This window comes from Trifolium pratense, linkage group LG3 (assembly GCF_020283565.1).
Source record: "Trifolium pratense cultivar HEN17-A07 linkage group LG3, ARS_RC_1.1, whole genome shotgun sequence".
Lineage (NCBI taxonomy): Eukaryota > Viridiplantae > Streptophyta > Magnoliopsida > Fabales > Fabaceae > Trifolium > Trifolium pratense.
In genome coordinates, this window is record NC_060061.1 from 17,694,193 (window position 1) to 17,714,120 (window position 19,928).

The window sequence follows — 19,928 nt, forward strand, 5'->3', positions numbered from 1 at the left end:
TCGTGTTCAGGCACTTGAGTAAAGCACCTGGACTTCAGCAAACGAAACCTATTTAGATAGTCATCAATTGACTCTTGGTTTTTTCTTTTTACACTGGCTAACTCTTTCAGACTTATTTTGGTTTGGCCCATATAAAATTGCTCATGGAAAGTCCTTTCCAATTGGGCCCAACTATGAATCGAATTGGGAGGCAAAGTTGTAAACCAAGTAAATGCATTCTTGGTAAGCGAATTGGGAAAGTATTTCATTCGCAAATTTTCATTATTCGCCAAATTCCCAGACTCAGCTAAATACCTAGCAATATGTTCTACGGTTGATTCATTAGTGTCCCCAGCAAACTTAGTGTATTTTGGGACTTTCCAACCTCTTGGTAACTCGGTTTGCAGCACATAGTCAGTGAAGGCAGAGACAAAATTTGGCCTTCGACAACCCGTGTTTAGGCCGTTTTGGGCCAAAATCGTTTCGACCATGTTAGCCAAATTGTGTTGGCCAAGCAGATTATTGTTTTGCACCTCTCGCACTACCTCGTCAGGATCCTGGTTCCTCCTAACCATTACCACTGGAGGGTTCTGACGTACCACTTGTGGATTTGGGTTAATAACAGGAGGGTTTTGATTTACTACTTGAGGCATTTGATTAACCTCGTGAGGATAATAAGTTTCCTCTTGTACGACCGGCGTAGGTGTTGGGTTAGGAACTGTTTCAGTAGCCACATAAGTTGGCCTTTGCTGCACTGGAGTCGAAGACATTGCAGGTAGTATTACTTGTGGAGTAATGGGATTTACTCTAGGAGGTGGTGGGGGTGTCCCAAAAAAATCTGCAATTCGACTCATTTGAAATGCCAACATTTGATAACTCTCGTTGGTATTCTGAATTAATGGATTAAACACAGTACCAATTTGTTGTGTTAAGAGATTGACCATTTCATGGTTGCTCTCATCCATTTGTTGTCTCAAAGACAACACAGATGCAGTCGTTAAGGGTGTGGGAGTTACCCTTGACGAAGTATACCTATCAGGTTCGAAACTTGGCATTCCTAAGCCAAGTGTGGGGGGAGGCCCATACATAAAGCCCTGACCTGATGGTGGTTTCGAACGTCCAAAACCAGCAGTCACGGACGGAATTGCCATAGTTGGTACTGGCAAAGTTGGAATAACATCATGCACAGTCGAAATGGTTGGACTGGAGAATATTGGAACATTCACCAACTCAGATGTTACCAAACTTTGTGGAGGCGGATCGACTCCACCACTCGAACTTGCTTCACTACTCATCGCACTAGAACTTGGAGTTTTACTAGGATTAGATCTCTGAGTAGTTTTAACCATAACCTAACTTATCATGAGTTATATGCAAGTAACAAGTTTTTTATTCCACAATATAAAAATAAACACAACTTTAACAAACACAAAACCAGTCCCACTGGGCGTGCCAATTTGTTTACGTTCGAATTTGGTAAACAACCGCTAGTTTAAGTATTTAAACTCGCGAGATCAACTAGTAAATCTCAGGACAATTTTGTGTTTATTCGCTTCAAGAAAACTGTTTGAATGTTCGTTTGAATAAGGAAACAAACACTTAGGAATTAAAATATTTTAAAGCATACAAGAGAAACTAATTCGAATCGCCTCGAAGTAGCAGTTTCTCAAGCAAGTATCTGGATTCAGACTTGGAAAAAATTACTAGAAAACAAATTGCATTGAATGAAAACAATTACAAATAAAGATGGTTCACAAAACATACATTTCTCCTTCGAATTCCGTTCGTTCGATCGCTGAGTACTTAGAATTTTTAGAGAGAGTGTTTGTATAAATTTTGTGACCCCTGTTCTGAATGAAAAACTACTATAAATACTACTACTAAGTGGTAACTGTTTCTCGATCATCTGGACGCTCCTCCATTTGCCACGTCGACCACGTTCTCCACTTTCATCTTTCATTCCTTCAGCGCGCGCCAAGACCTTTTGGGCCGTTCGTTGTTCCTTCTTTGGGCTTGGCCCAGCTCTCCATCGGTTCGATTTCGCGCTTTCGATAGCTTCCTGGCAGAACCAAAATTGGACGTATTATCCATATCTTTCGAAGCGCTTTTTGGCTTCGACCTAGCTGGCTTTCGACGCCACCTTTGAAAGTTTTATTTTAACAATATCACCTCCAAATAAATATTGGACCCACCAATTATATTTAATTGATAAATACCAAATTTATATCCAACATCTACTATTTAAACATAATTGTAGAGTTCCAATGCAAATTATAAGGTCATTTTAGGAATTTCAATAGAAATATCACATGAAATTAAGACAAAAAAACTATTCCTTAATAAGTGTGCAAAAAGGAATTTTGGCTTACAAAAAAGGCCGGAGTAGTATGCACGCAATAAGTTAAAAAAAAATTGATGCTCCTAAAATTTTGGTGTCACGTGCGGTCGTTCCTCTCGAACACCCTCTTAAAATCTCTGATTAGTTGTGCATTGGGAAGGTTAAGGCCATGTGTGGTTCTGCTGCCATAGGCCATGTACAGTGAACTTTGCAGTTTTGTAGGCACATATATATATTATTATCTTACAGAAAGAGGGTGGCTAGGTTTGTGATAACATGTGAAAATCAAAAGAAGATTGTAGGAAGAGATAGAACAATAAAATGTGACAAATATTCATCTTGAATATATGATATGTGAAGATGAATATATTTATAATGAGAATTAACACTACAAAAAAACGCGCCAATTGCCATTACGCGGGGTTTTAAGCTATTTGGGGGGGGGGGTTGTTTAACCTCCGCAAATTGTTTTACGGGAGTTTTAAAGCCTGCCGCTTAATTGATTATCTGCGACGGTTTTAATGGACCGCTAATAGTTGGCTAATAACCCCAGCCAAATGGCGGCGGTTTTATTCAGGAGGTTCAAAACCCTAGCAAAATAGAAATAATAAGGAAAAATAAAATCAAAATACTGAAACTTTCATTAGAATATAATAGCACAAAATGCTCAAAATTTAAAAAAATTATCACAGATTTTCATACCGAAATTTTCACAATGCTCAAAATTTCATAAAAGATATAATCATAGTAGCACAAAATGTACTACAAATAAAAAAATGTAACAATACAACTCAAATTTCATAATAACCAATATAAAATCTCAAATTTCATGAATGTTGGTAGAATAAAAGATTCTTACTTCTACACATAAATCTCAAACTGATTAGGTAAAAGCAAACTGAATAGTTTTCATTTCTAGCTTTGAATCAGTACCTGTTTATAAAAGCTTTTTGCAACTGTCCACAATGTTTGATTAGTTTAGCTGCTAATTTTCTCCAAATGCACTCAAACTTCAACCAAGCAGCCGATAACAGATAAAGGTCACAGCACTTTCGTGTCATGGTCAGAACCGAAAACCTTGAATGCCAAAATTGCACAAGAATTGATTGTACCGCAAACCAGAACCATATCCAAAAAAGCAAATCCATAAATCCTAGAACAAAAACTGGTAATAATAGAGCATCAAATCGGCAATTCTCTGCGCCGATTTAAAAAATGGAATTGAAAGCTTAAAAAATGGAGTTGAAAGCTTAAAGCACAATGTACACAGATTCACCTGTGACCGGATAAGGTGGCATGGTTGCACTCAATGTTAAGTTTGAATTCCCCAACACAAGGAGCAAGAATGAGGAAATGAGACAATTGTGCAAGTCTATGCAAAGCAGTGAAAGCTGAATTCATTTGTCTTAAGAATATCATGGCCACCTAGGGCGCACGAGGCTCCCACCATGTGGAATCTAGAAGGCTTTCACTTTAAACAAATAAGTGTTGCGCCTGCGAGTCTGAAGTTCTTGACAGAACTTCATAACTACAAATCAAGAAAAAGTTTGAATGTAAAATTCAAGTTTAATGAACACACCTGCAAGAAGAAAATCAGAGCAAAAATGGTAACAAAGGTTTGCAAAAATGTCTCCTATGTTTCCAGTTTTAGCAGTAGGAGTCTCTCAATTATAATAGGCTTTACACAAATGAGAATTAAGTGTAATCAACCAACCAGTTGACTAAACTTATATCCTTATTAATTATTACTTAATTAATATTGAGGAGGAATAATTTCAATTTCTTCATTCTCTGAGTTAGCGTTCAATCGTTCATCATGATATGACTTTGAGGAGGAACAATTTCAATTTCTTCTGAAGTCGAGTTGATAATTAGTTGCAAGGCCGTTCTTGAAATTTTGGGTGTCTGTTCAAATTATAACTTTGCCCCCATTTTTTTTAAGTCATGTAATTATAAATATATAATTTTTTTAAAAAAGTTAAAGATTATACTTTCAATTATTAAAATCTCTCTAATAGTAATAACTTTTAATTCTTCAAATAGATTTCACTATTAAGATTATAAGAATCTAAATCTATCTTAAAATTTAATTATAATAATTATTTAATTGATTAGTATTACTACTCCCTCCGTCCTTCCTTTATTATAATTATTATAATAATTATAATAATAATTCAAACTTTATAGAATGAAAAAATGTTGTTCGGGGAGAAACTCCACTACAGACTCTTGATTAGTATTACTACTCCCTCCGTCCTTCCTTTTTAAGTGTTGTTTTAACATAAACTCTCTAACTAATGTAGTCGATTGTTATATTCTTTTTTTCAATTATACCCTCATTTAATCCACCATATACTTTGTCTATCCAAATAAATTGAGACTATTTCCCTCTCCATTAAATTTTATCAAAATTGTGAAGTGGAGTTATTGAGAAAGTGTATAATTAACAAATTGTACTTTAAACTATCAAAACAACATTTAATTGAAAACAAAAATTCTTCTAAAACGAAATTTATAAAATAACGGATGGAATAATTCCAAAAATATTTCATATCAATAACATGATATTGTATGTAAAATATTGGGTCTGTTTGTTTCAGATTTTTCACAAAAAAAATATATTTTTTAATTTTACTTGTGTTTGTTTTAAATTTTTTCATTAAAATAAGAATCTATTATAGCTTTAGATTTTTTTTAAATTTCTAAAAATTTTTTTTAAAGCTGGAACAAACTTAAGGTCCCAATATCCAGATACTTCTAGTCTAGTTGCAGTCATCAAGACTTTCGGTTTTAACGTTTCTTGATTTTGTAGAAAATTCTTTACGCACATTTATAAAATAGGAAATTTCTCGAAGGTGCTAGTTTACTGATCCACTTCATTTAAATACCTTGTGAGTCCATTCAGAAAACCATCGAAACAAGCAAGTCAAAAAGCTTTCGTGTTTTACATTACAAATCTCAAATTGCAGAATTTCAATTCACATCACAGACGAGAAAAATGTCACTGATTCCAAGTTTCTTCGGCGGTCGAAGGAGCAATGCTTTTGATCCATTCTCCATTGATGTTTGGGATCCTTTGAGAGACTTTCAATTCCCCACTTCTTCACTTTCTGCTTCATTCCCTCGTGACAATTCTGCTTTTGTAAGCACAAGAGTTGACTGGAAGGAGACACCAGAAGCACACGTGTTCAAGGCTGATCTTCCTGGACTCAAGAAGGAGGAAGTGAAGGTTGAAATTGAAGATGACAGAGTTCTTCAGATTAGTGGTGAGAGGAATGTTGAGAAAGAAGATAAGAACGATGAATGGCATCGCGTTGAGCGTAACAGTGGAAAGTTTGTGAGGAAGTTCAGGTTGCCTGAGAATGCTAAAATGGATCAAGTGAAAGCTTCCATGGAGAATGGTGTTCTCACTGTCACAGTTCCAAAAGAAGAGATTAAGAAGCCTGAAGTCAAGTCAATTGAAATTTCTGGTTGAAGTTTTCTTGGTTGTAATGTTAAACTTTTGTGTGATGTGTGAGATATGATGATGTAACCTGTGAAATGTTTTCTGCATAAATAAATATTTGTTGTTGTTCTTGGTGTTATAGCTATATGATATATTATTCTTATCTTAATTGTGCTTTGAGTCACCATATTTTGCCTTCTTGCTTCTCCAGACACCATGAAACACTAACCGATCCAAACCAGAAACAATCACTTATCCTCGCGCTTCTCATGTTGTGAACAAACCTCTCCAATCACTCTGTAAATTCGAAATTTTTGGAGTGAGAATACTCAATACCAACCATCTGGAATGGATGCAGTAACTTACATTGAGGCTTTTCACAATAATACTAATCAAATCCTTCTACTTTATTGGAATATTGATGCTTTTGCTTTCGTATACATGTAATTGTTTAATATTTCTCTTGTATATTTCTTTTGGTATATGAAGACTCCATTGTGACCAGGCTTAATTCCATTCATTTCCCAGAAGATGAATCAAGGAGAGGTCTACATTCCAAATCATGAATAGATAAAGAAACTAAAGTTAATTTACATGTGTATTTTTCACATATAACATCTTCACTTGGGTTTTTGATTATTCTAAAATTCTGAAGATGATCAAAGAAAGTGAATCCCGCTGTACCAGATGCAATTTTTTTAATTGATGAGGGATCTAGTAGCTAAGCACACATACAATGTCTTGTTTTAAACCCTCTCCATCCTCTCCCTTTGACTTGAAACACAAGATTTTCTCTATAAATATCTCCCCACGAGCATCTCATGCAAATAATGACTAAGAGTACAAACATATTGATGACGAATCGTCACACTCTCTAATCCAGGCCTATTTTAGCAACATTAGATGCATTTTAGTAGGTTTCTTAGCAATAAATATAAGAGAAATCTAACCATAAGCTTGATTACTTGTTTTGCAAGAAAACAGGAAAAATTGCGGGAAATGGATGATTTTCACTACGCTGGGGGCGCGCGCCGCGTGATGGAGCTCACAGGGAGCCAAGATTTTCACTCTCATCACGCGCGGCGTGATGCCTGACCACGCGCGGCGTGATGACTTGTTCAAGAAGAAGATTGCTCTCTGACTTGATCACGCGCCGCGTGATACCGTTATCACGCGCGGCGTAGTTGATGGATCTGCAACCACGCGCGGCGTGATAGATCTGGCGCGCGGCGTGGTTGCATTCTGTATATATAGTTTCTGCATAATTCTGTTTTCGTGTTGGAAAATTCTGCAAATTTGCTCTACATTCTGGATTTGGAACTTCAAGATTGGGATTCAAGACTCAGAGGATAGCTCCAAGCACATCGATAGCATGGATTCACAAGCCATGACATTGAAGCTCGGACGCGAACAAAGGGAGATGAGGAGCTAAGCTCCTTTGAAGGTAGGATCTAGGATAGTCTAGGATGTAGATAGATCAGTTGTAATCGGCTATATGTGTAAGAATCTACTCTTTTCATAGTGTTGATTTAATGCAATTCGATGCATAATGCTTTATAATCCTTCATTAGTGTTGTAATGATTTCGAGTTAAGTCACGTGCGAGAGTATTGATTTAATTTCTGAACTGAATTGCATTGAGCGCTCGAGTGTCTCCGGTCGAGAGATTGAGGCATAGAGTGTAGCGAACGATTGACGCGCGTTAATATCATTCGTTGTAGGTAGCTTCCGCCCGAGAGATCGGGGGAGTATCGACAACGAATAGAGTGGATTTTGACAAGAGATTGCGATTCACTAATTTGTCGATCTAGTTGTTAACACTTGAGTAGATTCCTATGATATAGTAGATTGCATGTGGTTTAGCTATAGACTAGGCGATTCCGATGATTCTACCTCGCTTTTCCATTATATCAAAGCACGTTTTCTACAATTCATCACTCAACATACCCCCAATTTATGTGTATTTCTTGCATAATGTCTATGAGCACTATTCGACTAGTTTAATCACACAATCCCTGTGGATCGATATTTTTATTACTACGTGGTAATTCGTTCACTTGCGAAAATTATCCATCAAGTTTTTGGCGCCGTTGCCGGGGATTGTGGTTGATTCGACAAGGCAATAGTGTTTATATTTTCTGTGTTTTCTTTGATTTTTCTGTTTTTACATTTTTCTGTCGAGAGCGTTCTACTTGTTTGTTTCCTTGTGCATGCGGAGGACAGGTCCAATTAAGCTGGAATTCGATTCTGAGATTGAGAAAACAACACGAGTAAATCGTAAAGCGGAAGGAAGGCATGTTTGAATCATTCAATGAAGAGGCACTCTTAACTAGTTGCAAGTTCAATAATGTCTTTCTAAAAATCATTACCAAACAACTAGAAGCTCAATGTATGGTGCAAGCAACCTCTCAAAATAATCCTCATTTCAACACCTTCAATCTTGGAGTGAAGAATCACATGAATTGTTCTTATGGAGCTAATCTGAATCAAGCATTTCCTCAAGATCAACATTATGAAGATCATCTTGAATCTTTTGAAGATACTCTTATCTTAGCCATGAAGATGACGCAAAGCAATTTTGAGGTGATGAAGGCAAACCAAGAAGTGTCAAGCGAACGTCATGAAGCTTCCATCAAAAATCTCGAAAATCAAATTGGTCAACTAGAAAGGCAAGTCTCTTCTCTACAAACTCAAAATGGTTTTTGTGGAAACACCCCGGATCCTCGTAACGAAAGTTGTAATTCCATTAATTTGAGGAATATAGAAGTTTCATCACCGGAAGTAGTGGAGAATCCTAAGAAGGACGAGAGTAAAAATGGTGTAGTTGAAAAGATGAGGGAGGATGTAGTTGAAAATAGAAAAGAAATTAAGAAAGAAGAAAAAAGTAAGGAAGAAAAAGCTTATGAGGGTGAAGTGGAAAAGATAGTGGAGAATGAGTCTAGTGCTAAGAAAGACAAGAAACCTCTTGTGAAGGACCCCAAGTTTCAAGTTCCTTCACCATATGCTAGAATGCCTTATCCTAGGATGAAGAGGGTCAAGAACCAAGACCTTGAAGTTTGTGGAGTGGTATCCGAATGTTTCAAAGTGGAAGTGCTAGAGGAAGTGGAAAAAGATGGGAAAGAAGAAGAGTGGGATCATGAGATTGAAATTTTTCTTCAAAACTTGGATAACCCCCTAGAAGAGGAGAAAGAGCCAAAGGCAATAAAAAAGCCACCGGAATTGAAAGAACTTCCTCCTAAATGGAAGTATGTGTTTTTGGGTGGCGACTCTAGGAAACCCATGATCATAAGTGATTTGCTCACTCCACTAGAAGAGAATGACTTGTTAAAAGAAGCGGAGAAAGTGAATGACGACCTAGGATGGGTCTTGGATGGTGTGGTTCCTATCTATTGTTTGCACAAGGTGGCCAAAAAAGAGCCCAATCCGGTTGTCAATCCTCAAAAGTCTTCCACTTCAACATTGAAAGCTTCGATGAACCAAGGCTCTAAGAAATCTCCATCACGGTCTAGTAAGAAGGAAAGAACTAATTTGAAGGCCAAATGGGAAGGTCTCAAGAGTGATTCGGGAAGCGTGAAATCATTACTATTTGATATTAATATTGCTCCTTTGAATGAAGAGAACAAGAGGAGCCGGGTTGAATCAAAGTTGAAGTATCCTCCCTAACTTGTGATGATGAAGCGTCAAGCTAATGACGAGAAAGAAGCGCTTCATGGGAGGCAACCCATGAGTTTACGGTCCTTTCTTCCCTTTCACTCTTATACTACTTTACTTTTGTTGGTTTGTAATAATAATTTGATGTTGCTTGGATTTGGCTGGATGTACTATTTTAACCTTGAATTTGAACTTTGTCGTGTTTAATTGTGGAATGGTTTTTACTTTTAGAGTTTGTTCCAATACTTTGGCATGTTCCTTCTAGTTACTTGAGTATCAATTGCTTGATTTTCTCCGTGTGTGATATGTGAAACCTGCAGTGCAATAGCTTGTTGCACTCATGTGATCAAGAGGCAAAGGAAGGGAACGCACACTTTTTGACCGGTTCTTTGATTCGACCCAACCGAGAGGTATTGAGCCAAACACTTCTTTTTCTTCTATGTGTGATATCCACTCATGTATTGTCTCTCGATTTTGCTTGTCGTCTTTTTATTTGATTGGTACTTTTGTAGCACACACGAGGCATGTTCATTGGTACCTTTGAGCCTTTCTATCCACCCTTAAATATAATTATCCTTTGCTTAACCAATTTGAGCTGAAAAAGAATATGTTATTTTGCAAAACCTTAAGAAATTTTTGATGGAAAAAAAGGAATGACTTTCTTGGAGGTTAGGCACCTAATTAGTGGTTGATGCGCATTGCTCACCACTAAGTTTGGGGTTGCTCTTTGGAATTAGCAACAAATAAAGTTTGGGGTAAGGATACTAGAGAACTTACAAAAGTTTGATTTGAAAAATTGAGAAAAATTTTCATAAGTTACAAGGCTTTATGTGGAAGAAAGAAAAGAAAGAATAAAAAAAAAACAAAGAGATGAATGTGAAAAAAAAAATAGAAAAGAAGTACAAAAAGAAGTGATAGCCTTGAATTCAAAAGAATTGCAAAACTTTGTTTGATGAATTGAAAAAGTTCTCTAGTCCACTATAGTTCAAAAGAAAAGGGTTTTGATTTATGAAGTTTTTGACCTTAGGGGGATCTAACTCCAAGTTTTTCTACTACTTATCCCAAAATGTCACCATCCACCCTAGCCAAGCCACGTTATAACCCTAAAGACCTCTAAAGTGTGTGCACAAAGTGAACCGAATGAATTCTTAGACTACTTGCAAAATTATTGTTGACTTGCATTGATGTGTTGATTTGAGTGACTTACCAAAACTGAAGAGTGTATGTGAGTACACTAGTAGAAAAATGACTTTTGGTTTGGAGATACCACTACCGGTATGTGAATACCAGTAGTGAAATACATTTGACCAAAGGATTCCACTACTGATATTTTGAAAACGGTAGTGGAAAGTTCAGAGACAAGGGATTTCACTACCGGCTTTGCTAAATCCGTAGTGGAAAGTAGACACGGTGGCAATGTCGTAATTACGTGCAAAATTGTTTTAATTATCTTCCACTACCGATCTAGGATTCACCGGTAGTGGAATCCTAATAGTGTTATTAGTTTTTTCATATTCCCACTTTCCACTACCGATCTAGCTTATCACCGGTAGTGGAATCCTAATAGTGTTAATTATATTTTTCATTCTTCCCGCAATTTCCCTCATTCTGCAAACGCGAAGAAGAACACACTCTCCAATCCAATCGTCCCAATTCTAGTTCTCCCTAATTTGTTCCTCAAATCGTCCCAATTTCTTCAAATCAAACACTCTCCAATCGTTCTCCAATCATTCTCCAATCTCTCCAATCTCCAATCGTCCCAATTTCATTCGCGGTTTCATTCTCCAAACCCTAGACGGAACGACGAACCTGCAAACGCTTAATCGCCTCCAAATCTCTTCGTTTTCATTCGGTAAAGGTATGAATAAATCAAACTTCCCCCAAATTTCATTCGTTTTCGTTTTCATTCGTTTTCTGTTTATGGTTGATCTTGTTTTCATTCGTATTCGTTTTCATTCGTATTCGTTTTCATTCTTTTTCTGTTTATGGTTATTTGCTGGTAAGAAAAACACGCATTTTTCTCATTCAGTACATTTTGGTAGCATTGAATGAAGATTGGATATTCTAAGTTCACGTTTTAAATTGTGAAGGTTTTAAATTGGATATTCGTTTTCATGTGTTTTGGGTTCCTGTTCTTCATCTCTTAGTAAGTTGTTTATGGTTATGGTATCTCTAGCTAAACAATGGTTAAAAGAAGTGAAAAGTATTAAGCAGAAACAGAAAATAGACAACATGTGATTAGAAGAAAGTTAAGGATAATTTTCCTTCTGGTCTTTCTATGTTAATGTTTGTTATGTGACAAAGAAAATGGTTAGTGTTTTTTTTTCCTGATGCTATGTGTTACTGATAGTGACCCAATTTTGGGAGGGTTTTGTGTTTTTTTCTTCCACTAGTTGAATTCAAAGGTGATCTTAAGTAAAGTTACTTTTCACTTTAACACATAATAGTCTGCTTTTGGTATTTATTGGTTGAATAATTGACTTATATTTAGGTAGAATTAATACATAATTGATTCTTAGATCATGTATGAATTGAGGGTTTCAATGCTTGTGCTTTGCAGGGGTGGAGCTGTTTTCTGTGTTAGGCGGTGGTTGCTGCTCCTACGTGTTGACTGCTGCTGTTTAGGGGCTGGTGTTGCTGTTTTTTGGTGTTGTCCTCTTTGTTTGAAGTTAGAAGGTTCAATCACGGTCTCATCTACAGGTACCGATTCTATTTCAAAACATATATAGAAGCTATAAACTTAGATGCAATTCAAATTACTATGTAAAAATTCTGCTATATGCAAATTCTGTTATAGGCTATGAATTTTTATTAAAATGGGGCGAGAGAATGTTTCGCAATAGTAACAACCTAGTCATTCCTTTAACTTAGAATGCATAAATTTCGAAACGTAGGTATGGACCGTAGTTGGATGAGAGCTAATCGATTAAGTACTGAGTACAGACATGGAGTGATGGAATTTCTACAGTTTGCGGAAAGTAATGCTGAACTAGAACGTCCTCCTCCTGAATTTCCTCCACTTTTTCTATGTCCGTGTATAAATTGTGCAAATAAAGAACCAAAACGTACTAAGAAAGAAATCATGAATCATCTAATTTGTGACGGGATTTGTCAAAATTATACACAATGGATATGGCACGGTGAAGTAGTAGCAACGCCAAGTGTGTCCCATAGAGAAAGTGGTAGTGTGGATATCGATGATCGACTAGAAGACATGATGCGTGATATTGGAGAAGATTCGTTTAAGAGGGCGCATGTGTATGAAACTTTATGCAGTGACAAGGATGAACCATTGTATCCGGGATGCACAAATTTTACCCGTTTGTCTGCGGTGTTAAAATTGTTTAATTTGAAAGCAAAAAATGGGTGGACCGACAAAAGTTTCACTGAATTGCTTGAATTGTTGATACAAATGCTTCCAGAAGGTAATGTAATGCCAAATCGTTATTACGAGGCGAAAAAAGTATTGTGTCCAATGGGTTTGGAGTATGAAAAGATACATGCATGCCCTAATGATTGTATATTATACCGAAAAGAGTTTGTAAACTATAATCATTGTCCGACATGTAAGGCGTCTCGCTACAAAAAGAAAGATGGTGATTCTAGTGATGATGAGGTGACCAAAACGGGTCCTCCCGCGAAAGTCGTATGGTACCTACCAATAATTTCAAGGTTCAAGAGATTGTTTGCTAATGCAAATGACGCAAAGAATCTTAGATGGCATGCAGAAGAGAGAAAATGTGATGGCCAAATTCGCCATGTAGCTGATTCTTTGCAATGGAAGAAAATTGACTCTTTGTTTCCAAATTTTGGCAAAGAGTCGAGAAACCTTAGACTTGGACTTGCTACTGATGGAATGAATCCGTTTGGTAATCAAAGTACTAACCATAGTTCATGGCCTGTTCTCCTGATGATTTACAACCTATCTCCTTGGTTGTGCATGAAGCGTAAATATATTATGTTATCGATGATGATTTCAGGCCCAAGACAACCAGGAAATGACATAGATGTTTATCTAAGTCCACTAATTGATGATTTGAAAGTGTTGTGGGAGGAAGGAGTGGATGTTTTTGATTCGTATTCTGGTGAACAGTTCAACATGCGTGCCATGTTGTTTTGCACCATCAACGACTTTCCGGCATACGGCAATTTGTCTGGGTATTCCGTTAAAGGGCATAATGCGTGTCCCATATGTGAAAAAAAAACATGTTATAAGCAACTGAAAAATGGAAAGAAGACTGTTTATCTTGGCCACCGAAAATTTCTAAATCGTTATCATCCATATCGTAGATTGCGAAAAGCTTTTGACGGAGACCAAGAGAATGGTGTTGCTCCAACGCCCTTAACTGGAGAGGAAGTTTATGAACGACAACGAGACATTAATGTTGTCTTCGGAAAGTGCCAAAAGCCAAAAGGGAGAGTGCCAAAAGCGAAAGTGCCAAAAGCCGAAAGTGAAAGTGTCAAAAGGAAAAAGCAGCCTGTTGTGAAAAGTATATGGAAAAAGAGGTCAGTGTTCTTTGATCTTCCATATTGGTCTAGTCTTGATGTAAGACATTGTATTGATGTGATGCACGTGGAGAAAAATGTATGTGATAGTGTAATTGGAACACTTCTCGACATTAAAGGCAAGACAAAAGATGGTGCACATGCTCGTCTTGATATGGATTTGATGGGTATACGACAAGAGTTAATACCACAAAAAATCAATGACAAGACATATTTGCCTCCCGCGTGTCACACTTTGTCTAAAGACGAGAAAACAAGTTTTTGCAAGTGTTTACAAAGTATCAAAGTGCCACATGGTTACTCGTCAAATGTCAAGAGCCTTGTATCAATGAAAGATCTCAAATTAATCGGCTTAAAATCTCATGATTGTCATGTCTTGATGCAACAACTACTACCTGTGGCTATTCGTGGGATATTGCCCGATAATGTTAGGAAAGCTATATGCAGGTTGTGCTTATTCTTCAATGCAATATGTTGTAAAGCAATTGATCCATTGAAGTTAGACGAGTTGGAAAACGAAGCTGCAGTTATCTTGTGTCAATTGGAGATGTATTTTCCTCCTTCATTTTTTGACATTATGGTTCATTTGATTGTTCATCTAGTAAGGGAGATTAGATTGTGTGGCCCAATTTATTTACGGTGGATGTATCCAATAGAGCGATACATGAAGATCCTAAAAGGGTATACAAAAAACCCACACCGTCCGGAAGCTTCGATTGTTGAGAGGTACATTGCAGAAGAAGCTATTGAGTTTTGTTCAAACTATTTGTCAGAAGTGGATGCTATAGGGGTTCCCAAGTCTCGTCATGATGGAAGATGTGACGGTGTGGGCACGCAAGGTTTAAATGTCAAGAGCATGCATATTGATATAATTCTTCAAGCGCATTTGTATATATTGAATAACACTGATGAAGTTCAACCTTACTTGTCTGCTCACAAAAGCATCATAAAGAAAATGCACGATAAGATGAATGAAAAATGGGTGTTAAGAGAGCATAATAAGAAATTCTCAGAGTGGTTTAAAGAAAAGGTCTGCCAAGATGATAGTGTTTCCGATACAATAAAGTGGTTGTCCTATGAGCCTAAATGTAACATATTGACTTGGAGTGCATATGATATTAACAAAACTTCCTTTTATACAAAATCAAAGGATGACCGCAGTACCATGCAAAATAGTGGGGTTATGATTGTGGCAGAGTCCATGCACTTCTCTAGTTCCAAAGATAAAAATCCGGTTATGGCATCTACACCCTACTTTGGGGTGATTGAAGAGATCTGGGAGGTTGATTACGTTGTGTTTAAAGTGCCTTTATTTAAATGCAAATGGATTGATATCAACAATGGTGTGAGAATTGATGAATTAGGATTTACACTAGTTGATCTTTGCAAGTTAGCTTATAAAGACGAACCTTTCATCATGGCATCCCAAGCAAAACAGGTGTTTTATGTCAAAGATCCTTCTAATGAACGGTGGTCGGTGGTTCTACAAGGAAAAAATGTGCATGGTAGTTATGAAAATCAAGAGCTTGATATTTCCGAAATTCCTCCTTTCTCAACAGATGTGCCTACCTTCATTGAAGAAAACGAAGAGGATGATGTGCATGCAGCTATTCGTTTAGATCATGACGAAGGAATATGGGATTAGACATTACTTTCACTATTTGCATTTTTTTACCACTTGTTTTGTAACACATAGTAATAAAACACCATTTGTTTTGATTGTTATTGAATTTTTTGTGCTGCGACATTTATGCTTAATTCAGTTTTATGCAAGTGTTTTATGCTTAATTCAGTTTTTTGTGTTTTGTGCTGCGACATTTATATTGCAAGTGTCTTATGCTTAATTCAGTTTTTTTTTTTTGTTTTGTGCTGAGACATTTTAATTTGCGACATTTATTTTTTGGTTGTTATTGCTATTAACCAACAACTCAGTTTTTGTGTCTTATGCTTAATTCATTTTTTTGTGTTTTGTGTAAACAGATACGATATGGCTGATTCAACCGACAACTCTGCTGAAACTAGTCAAAGTAATAAAAAAAGTGTTAGAGGTCCCACTATGTTGAAAGCAATTGAAAACGTTCGTAAAACGGGTATAAAGATCCCTCTCCAGTTTGATCTAGAAACTGGAGAGTGTTATGGTAACAATGCCTCCCATTTTAAGAGTTACGTAGCACTTCTTACTCGAGAAAGATGCAGTATTGCGAAAGAGTTGTGGAAACATATACCTGAAGGAGTAAAGAATGCTATGTGGACAGATATTAAGGTATTTGAAATTCAACATTTTGTTATATTTTATTATCATATCAAATACATCTTATGCTAACACCAAATTTTTTAATGTAAATATTATAGGCTATTTTTGTTATACCTGAGTTTGATGATGCAAAAAAGAGTGATCATTTTAAGAAAATATGGTTTCACTATGCGGGGGAGCGATGGAAAGATTTTAAATCACGGTTGACTAGAACTTATATCACAGACCCCAAACCAGATGACGTTCCTCCATACGTCAAGTATCCTTACATCAAAAAAGATATATGGGAAGAGTTTGTGAAGTATCGACAGACCTCTGATTTTAAGGTTAGTGTAATTTCAAAATCATTAAACTGTGTTGACTGCTGCTTCTGCTGCTACTGTGTTAAATATTGTGTTTTGTGATTTGTGATTTTGTGATTTTTATGTCTTGACTGCTGCTACTGCGCTAAAACCGCGCTAAAACTGCGCTAAAACCGCGCTAAAACTGCTGATTCTGTCTTTAACATTGCCTAAAACCGTGATTCTGCTGAAACTGTCTTTAACACCTTACTTCATTTTTCTGCTGAAAACTGTGATTCTGTCTTTAACATTGCCTAAAACTGCGCTAAAACCGCGCTAAAACTGCGCTAAAACCGCGCTAAAATTGCTGATTCTGTCTTTAACATTGCCTAAACTGCTGAAACTGTGAAACTGTCTTGACTGCTGAAACTGTGATTTTGTGATTTTGTGATTGTGATTCTGAAACTATCTTGCAAAGAATAGGAAAAAAGTCTGTTGAAACTGCTGAATGTGATTTTTACATTACTAATTATTTGAGTTTATAATAGGAAAAAAGTCAAAAGGGTAGGGAGAATCATGCAAAGAATGTTTACCCACATGTATTATCCCGTGGCGGGTATAAGAGGCTCGAGGAGCAGATGATCAATGAAAAGAGACAATCCTTATCGAAAGATAGTTCTGGCTTAACTGATGATGATCGTCATCCATCTCCACCGGAACGCTATGAGACATGGACGAGAGCACGACAAAAGAAAGGGGGAGAATTCACATCTGAGCCTGTAAAAAAAGTTGCTGAGAAAATTGTAAGTAACATTATAATCATGCTTTTGCTTCAAGTAACACAATTATTTACTATATTGTGACTTTGTTTGTGCATGTTGTAGGAGAAAATTGTTGAAGACTCAAAAAAGGGTGACTTTGTTCCAACGGGACGTCACGATGTCCTAACAGAAGCCATTGGAACACCTGAGCATGGTGGTAGTGTTCGTGGTGTTGGAAAAAAACATAACATTACCACTTACTGGGGAAGATCAAAGGTTTCACGTCAAAGACAAGGTATAGATGTCAAAGAGCAACTAGCAGCATTTAAAGCAGATTTGGAAGCTAAGTTTGAGGAAAAGTTGGCGCAAGAGCGTAAGATGATGCAAGATTCTCTTATGGAGACACTAAAGTCCATGGGTTTATCCCAAACCTCTGATACAAATAATAGAGTCATGGTACCTGAAGCTTGTGCTGAACAAGTTGTTGTCACCGGAAGCGCAAAAGGGAGTTGTTCTCCTGCACCGGTCAAGATGCAAAATGAACTCAAGGAGGTTATTGTCACTGAAAGCGCAAAAGGAAGTCGTTCTCCTGCACCGGTAGCAGAGGCTGAAGATAACATGGACGATGTTCAGAAATTGTTAATCATGGTTCTGAAAAAGGGTGATGATCATTTGGATGTACAATTAACTCATTGTTCAATGTGTACTAATTTTCTCATGTCTTGCAAGTGTATAAGAGAGTTGTTGGTGGGTTTTATTTGGCTCGACATGAGTACTCTAAGTGTTTGGTGCTCGTAAGTGTACTTTCTTATTTACTACTATCTCAATATCTGTTAATATGTTATATATCTCTCCTAACTTTAAAATTATATTCAGGTACATTCATCGTTTATGCATTGAAAACAACACCACAAATGTATATGGAATTTTGGAACCAAGTTTTCTGAACATTGTTGGTGATGCTGGGAAAAAAAGTGATCAGAGAATATCTCAAAGTAAATGCAAGAAATACATCCAGCATAAGTTAGAAAATGAAAAGAAAGAGTGTCAATTATTACCATTTAACCATGGGTAAGTTTGTATGAATTTGTGTATTTTTTTAATACTTATTTATTTTTTATAACTCATAGTTATTAACAATATAATACTGTTCTTCCACGCACGCGTACAGAGGACATTGGCAGTTGATAATACTTTGTCCAAAGATAAATACCGTGGTTGTTATTTGTTCACTACATTGGAAACTTAATCCAATAATGGAGAAAATTGTTTCAAGGTAATTAAGTTTATACTTTAGGGGTTTTGGTTATATACTATAAACATAAATTATTACAAATTTTATATGATTTTATGCGGCTTTTTTTTCTTATGAATTAGTGTTTTTACGGTTGATCAAATGGCGAATGGCAATAGAAAGAACAATACCGTATGGCTTTATCCACAAGTAAGTGTGGTATTCTAACTTTATATATATTTACTTTTTTGATAAGTAAGTGTGGTATTTTTTGATCAAATGTTACTATATATAATTTGTAGGCGAGGAAACAATATAATTCAAATGACTGTGGATACTATGTAATGAAAAATATGTTGGACATTGTCACTGCTAAGATAACTGATTCTTGGATGGAGGTAATAATTTTTATTTTTTATACATCAATAATTTTTTATAACCGAGTCAAGAATAGTTTTATATTATTATTTACTTATTGTAGGTATTTAATGACCCAAAAGAGTTAACAGCTGAGGAGATGTATGAATTGCGATTACGTTGGTCAACATATTTTTTGTCGTTATTGGAGGGTTAAGATTTATCTGGTGAGTTATAGAATAGTTCATTATTTGAACTTTGTTTTTGCAAATTGGTCTATTCAATACATTGCAGCAATTTTAGTTTACACTTGTTTATTTTTATGCAAAAAAGAGAAAATTTGAGATTCTGTCAAATTTGAACACTTTCTGTCAAATTTGAGATTCTGCAGGGTGATGAGGAATTGGTTATTAGCTTTAGTTTGAGTCTTGGAAGCAGATCAGGTGATGGAATTGGTAATTTGAGTTGCTGTTTTGGAATTGGATAGAGCTAGTTTTGATTTTTGTGTATATTAGGGGGCTGTTTTGGACTTGCTGTTTAACCAATTCCTCATCACCAATTCTGCAGGGTGATGAGGAATTTGAGGAATTTGCTGTTTTGGACTTGCTGTTATTAACCAATTCTGCAGGGTGATGAGGAATTTGAGATCCCACTGTTTTGGACTTGCTGTTTTGGACTGTCATGGAATTGGTAGTTTGAGTTGCTGTTTTGGAATTGGATAGAGCTAGTTTTGATTTTTGTGTATATTAGGGGGCTGTATGCTTGGAATTAGAATAGATATAATTAGTGATAATGTTAAGTTTTGTGATTTTAATGTATTGAATGTGTAACTTGTTAGGAATTGACAATGAATTGTGGAAAATAATATTCGAAATTATGACAATTTTCTTTTGCGTTATTACCTACTAAAAGAACGTATAATTTATGCGCCGGAAGGGCGCCATATATTAATATGCAGGCACAGGAATTAAAAAAAACGAAAAAAAACAAAAAAACAAAAAAAAAAACTAACATACCACTACTGATATTTATAACAATCAGTAGTGAAAACCATACATACCACTACGGGTATTTGTAAATACCCGTAGTGGTATCCTCAATTCTAAAAAAAAAAAATTAAAAC

The 19,928-nt window shown here is 36.2% G+C and overlaps 3 protein-coding genes across 3 annotated transcripts; all 3 read left to right on the plus strand.

Annotated features, from left to right (window-relative positions):
• Window positions 1–5,212: 5,212 nt before the first annotated feature.
• Window positions 5,213–5,901, plus strand: LOC123915922 (18.2 kDa class I heat shock protein-like). The gene has a single exon (XM_045967204.1). It carries the CDS (start codon window positions 5,316–5,318, stop codon window positions 5,790–5,792), a length of 477 nt encoding a protein of 158 aa, XP_045823160.1. The 5' UTR covers window positions 5,213–5,315; the 3' UTR covers window positions 5,793–5,901.
• A 5,111-nt stretch (window positions 5,902–11,012) lies between these two features.
• LOC123917896 lies at window positions 11,013–19,270 on the plus strand. Its single transcript, XM_045969807.1, has 12 exons — window positions 11,013–11,270; window positions 11,973–12,112; window positions 15,899–16,181; window positions 16,271–16,498; window positions 17,002–17,256; window positions 17,338–18,008; window positions 18,091–18,285; window positions 18,386–18,490; window positions 18,592–18,658; window positions 18,751–18,846; window positions 18,930–19,032; window positions 19,197–19,270. The coding sequence occupies exons 3-11, from the start codon at window positions 15,906–15,908 to the stop codon at window positions 19,020–19,022; spliced, it is 1,986 nt and encodes a 661-aa protein (XP_045825763.1). The 5' UTR covers window positions 11,013–11,270; window positions 11,973–12,112; window positions 15,899–15,905; the 3' UTR covers window positions 19,023–19,032; window positions 19,197–19,270.
• LOC123914694 lies at window positions 12,309–15,563 on the plus strand. Its single transcript, XM_045965879.1, has one exon. The coding sequence runs from the start codon at window positions 12,309–12,311 to the stop codon at window positions 15,561–15,563; it is 3,255 nt and encodes a 1,084-aa protein (XP_045821835.1).
• Window positions 19,271–19,928: the final 658 nt, after the last annotated feature.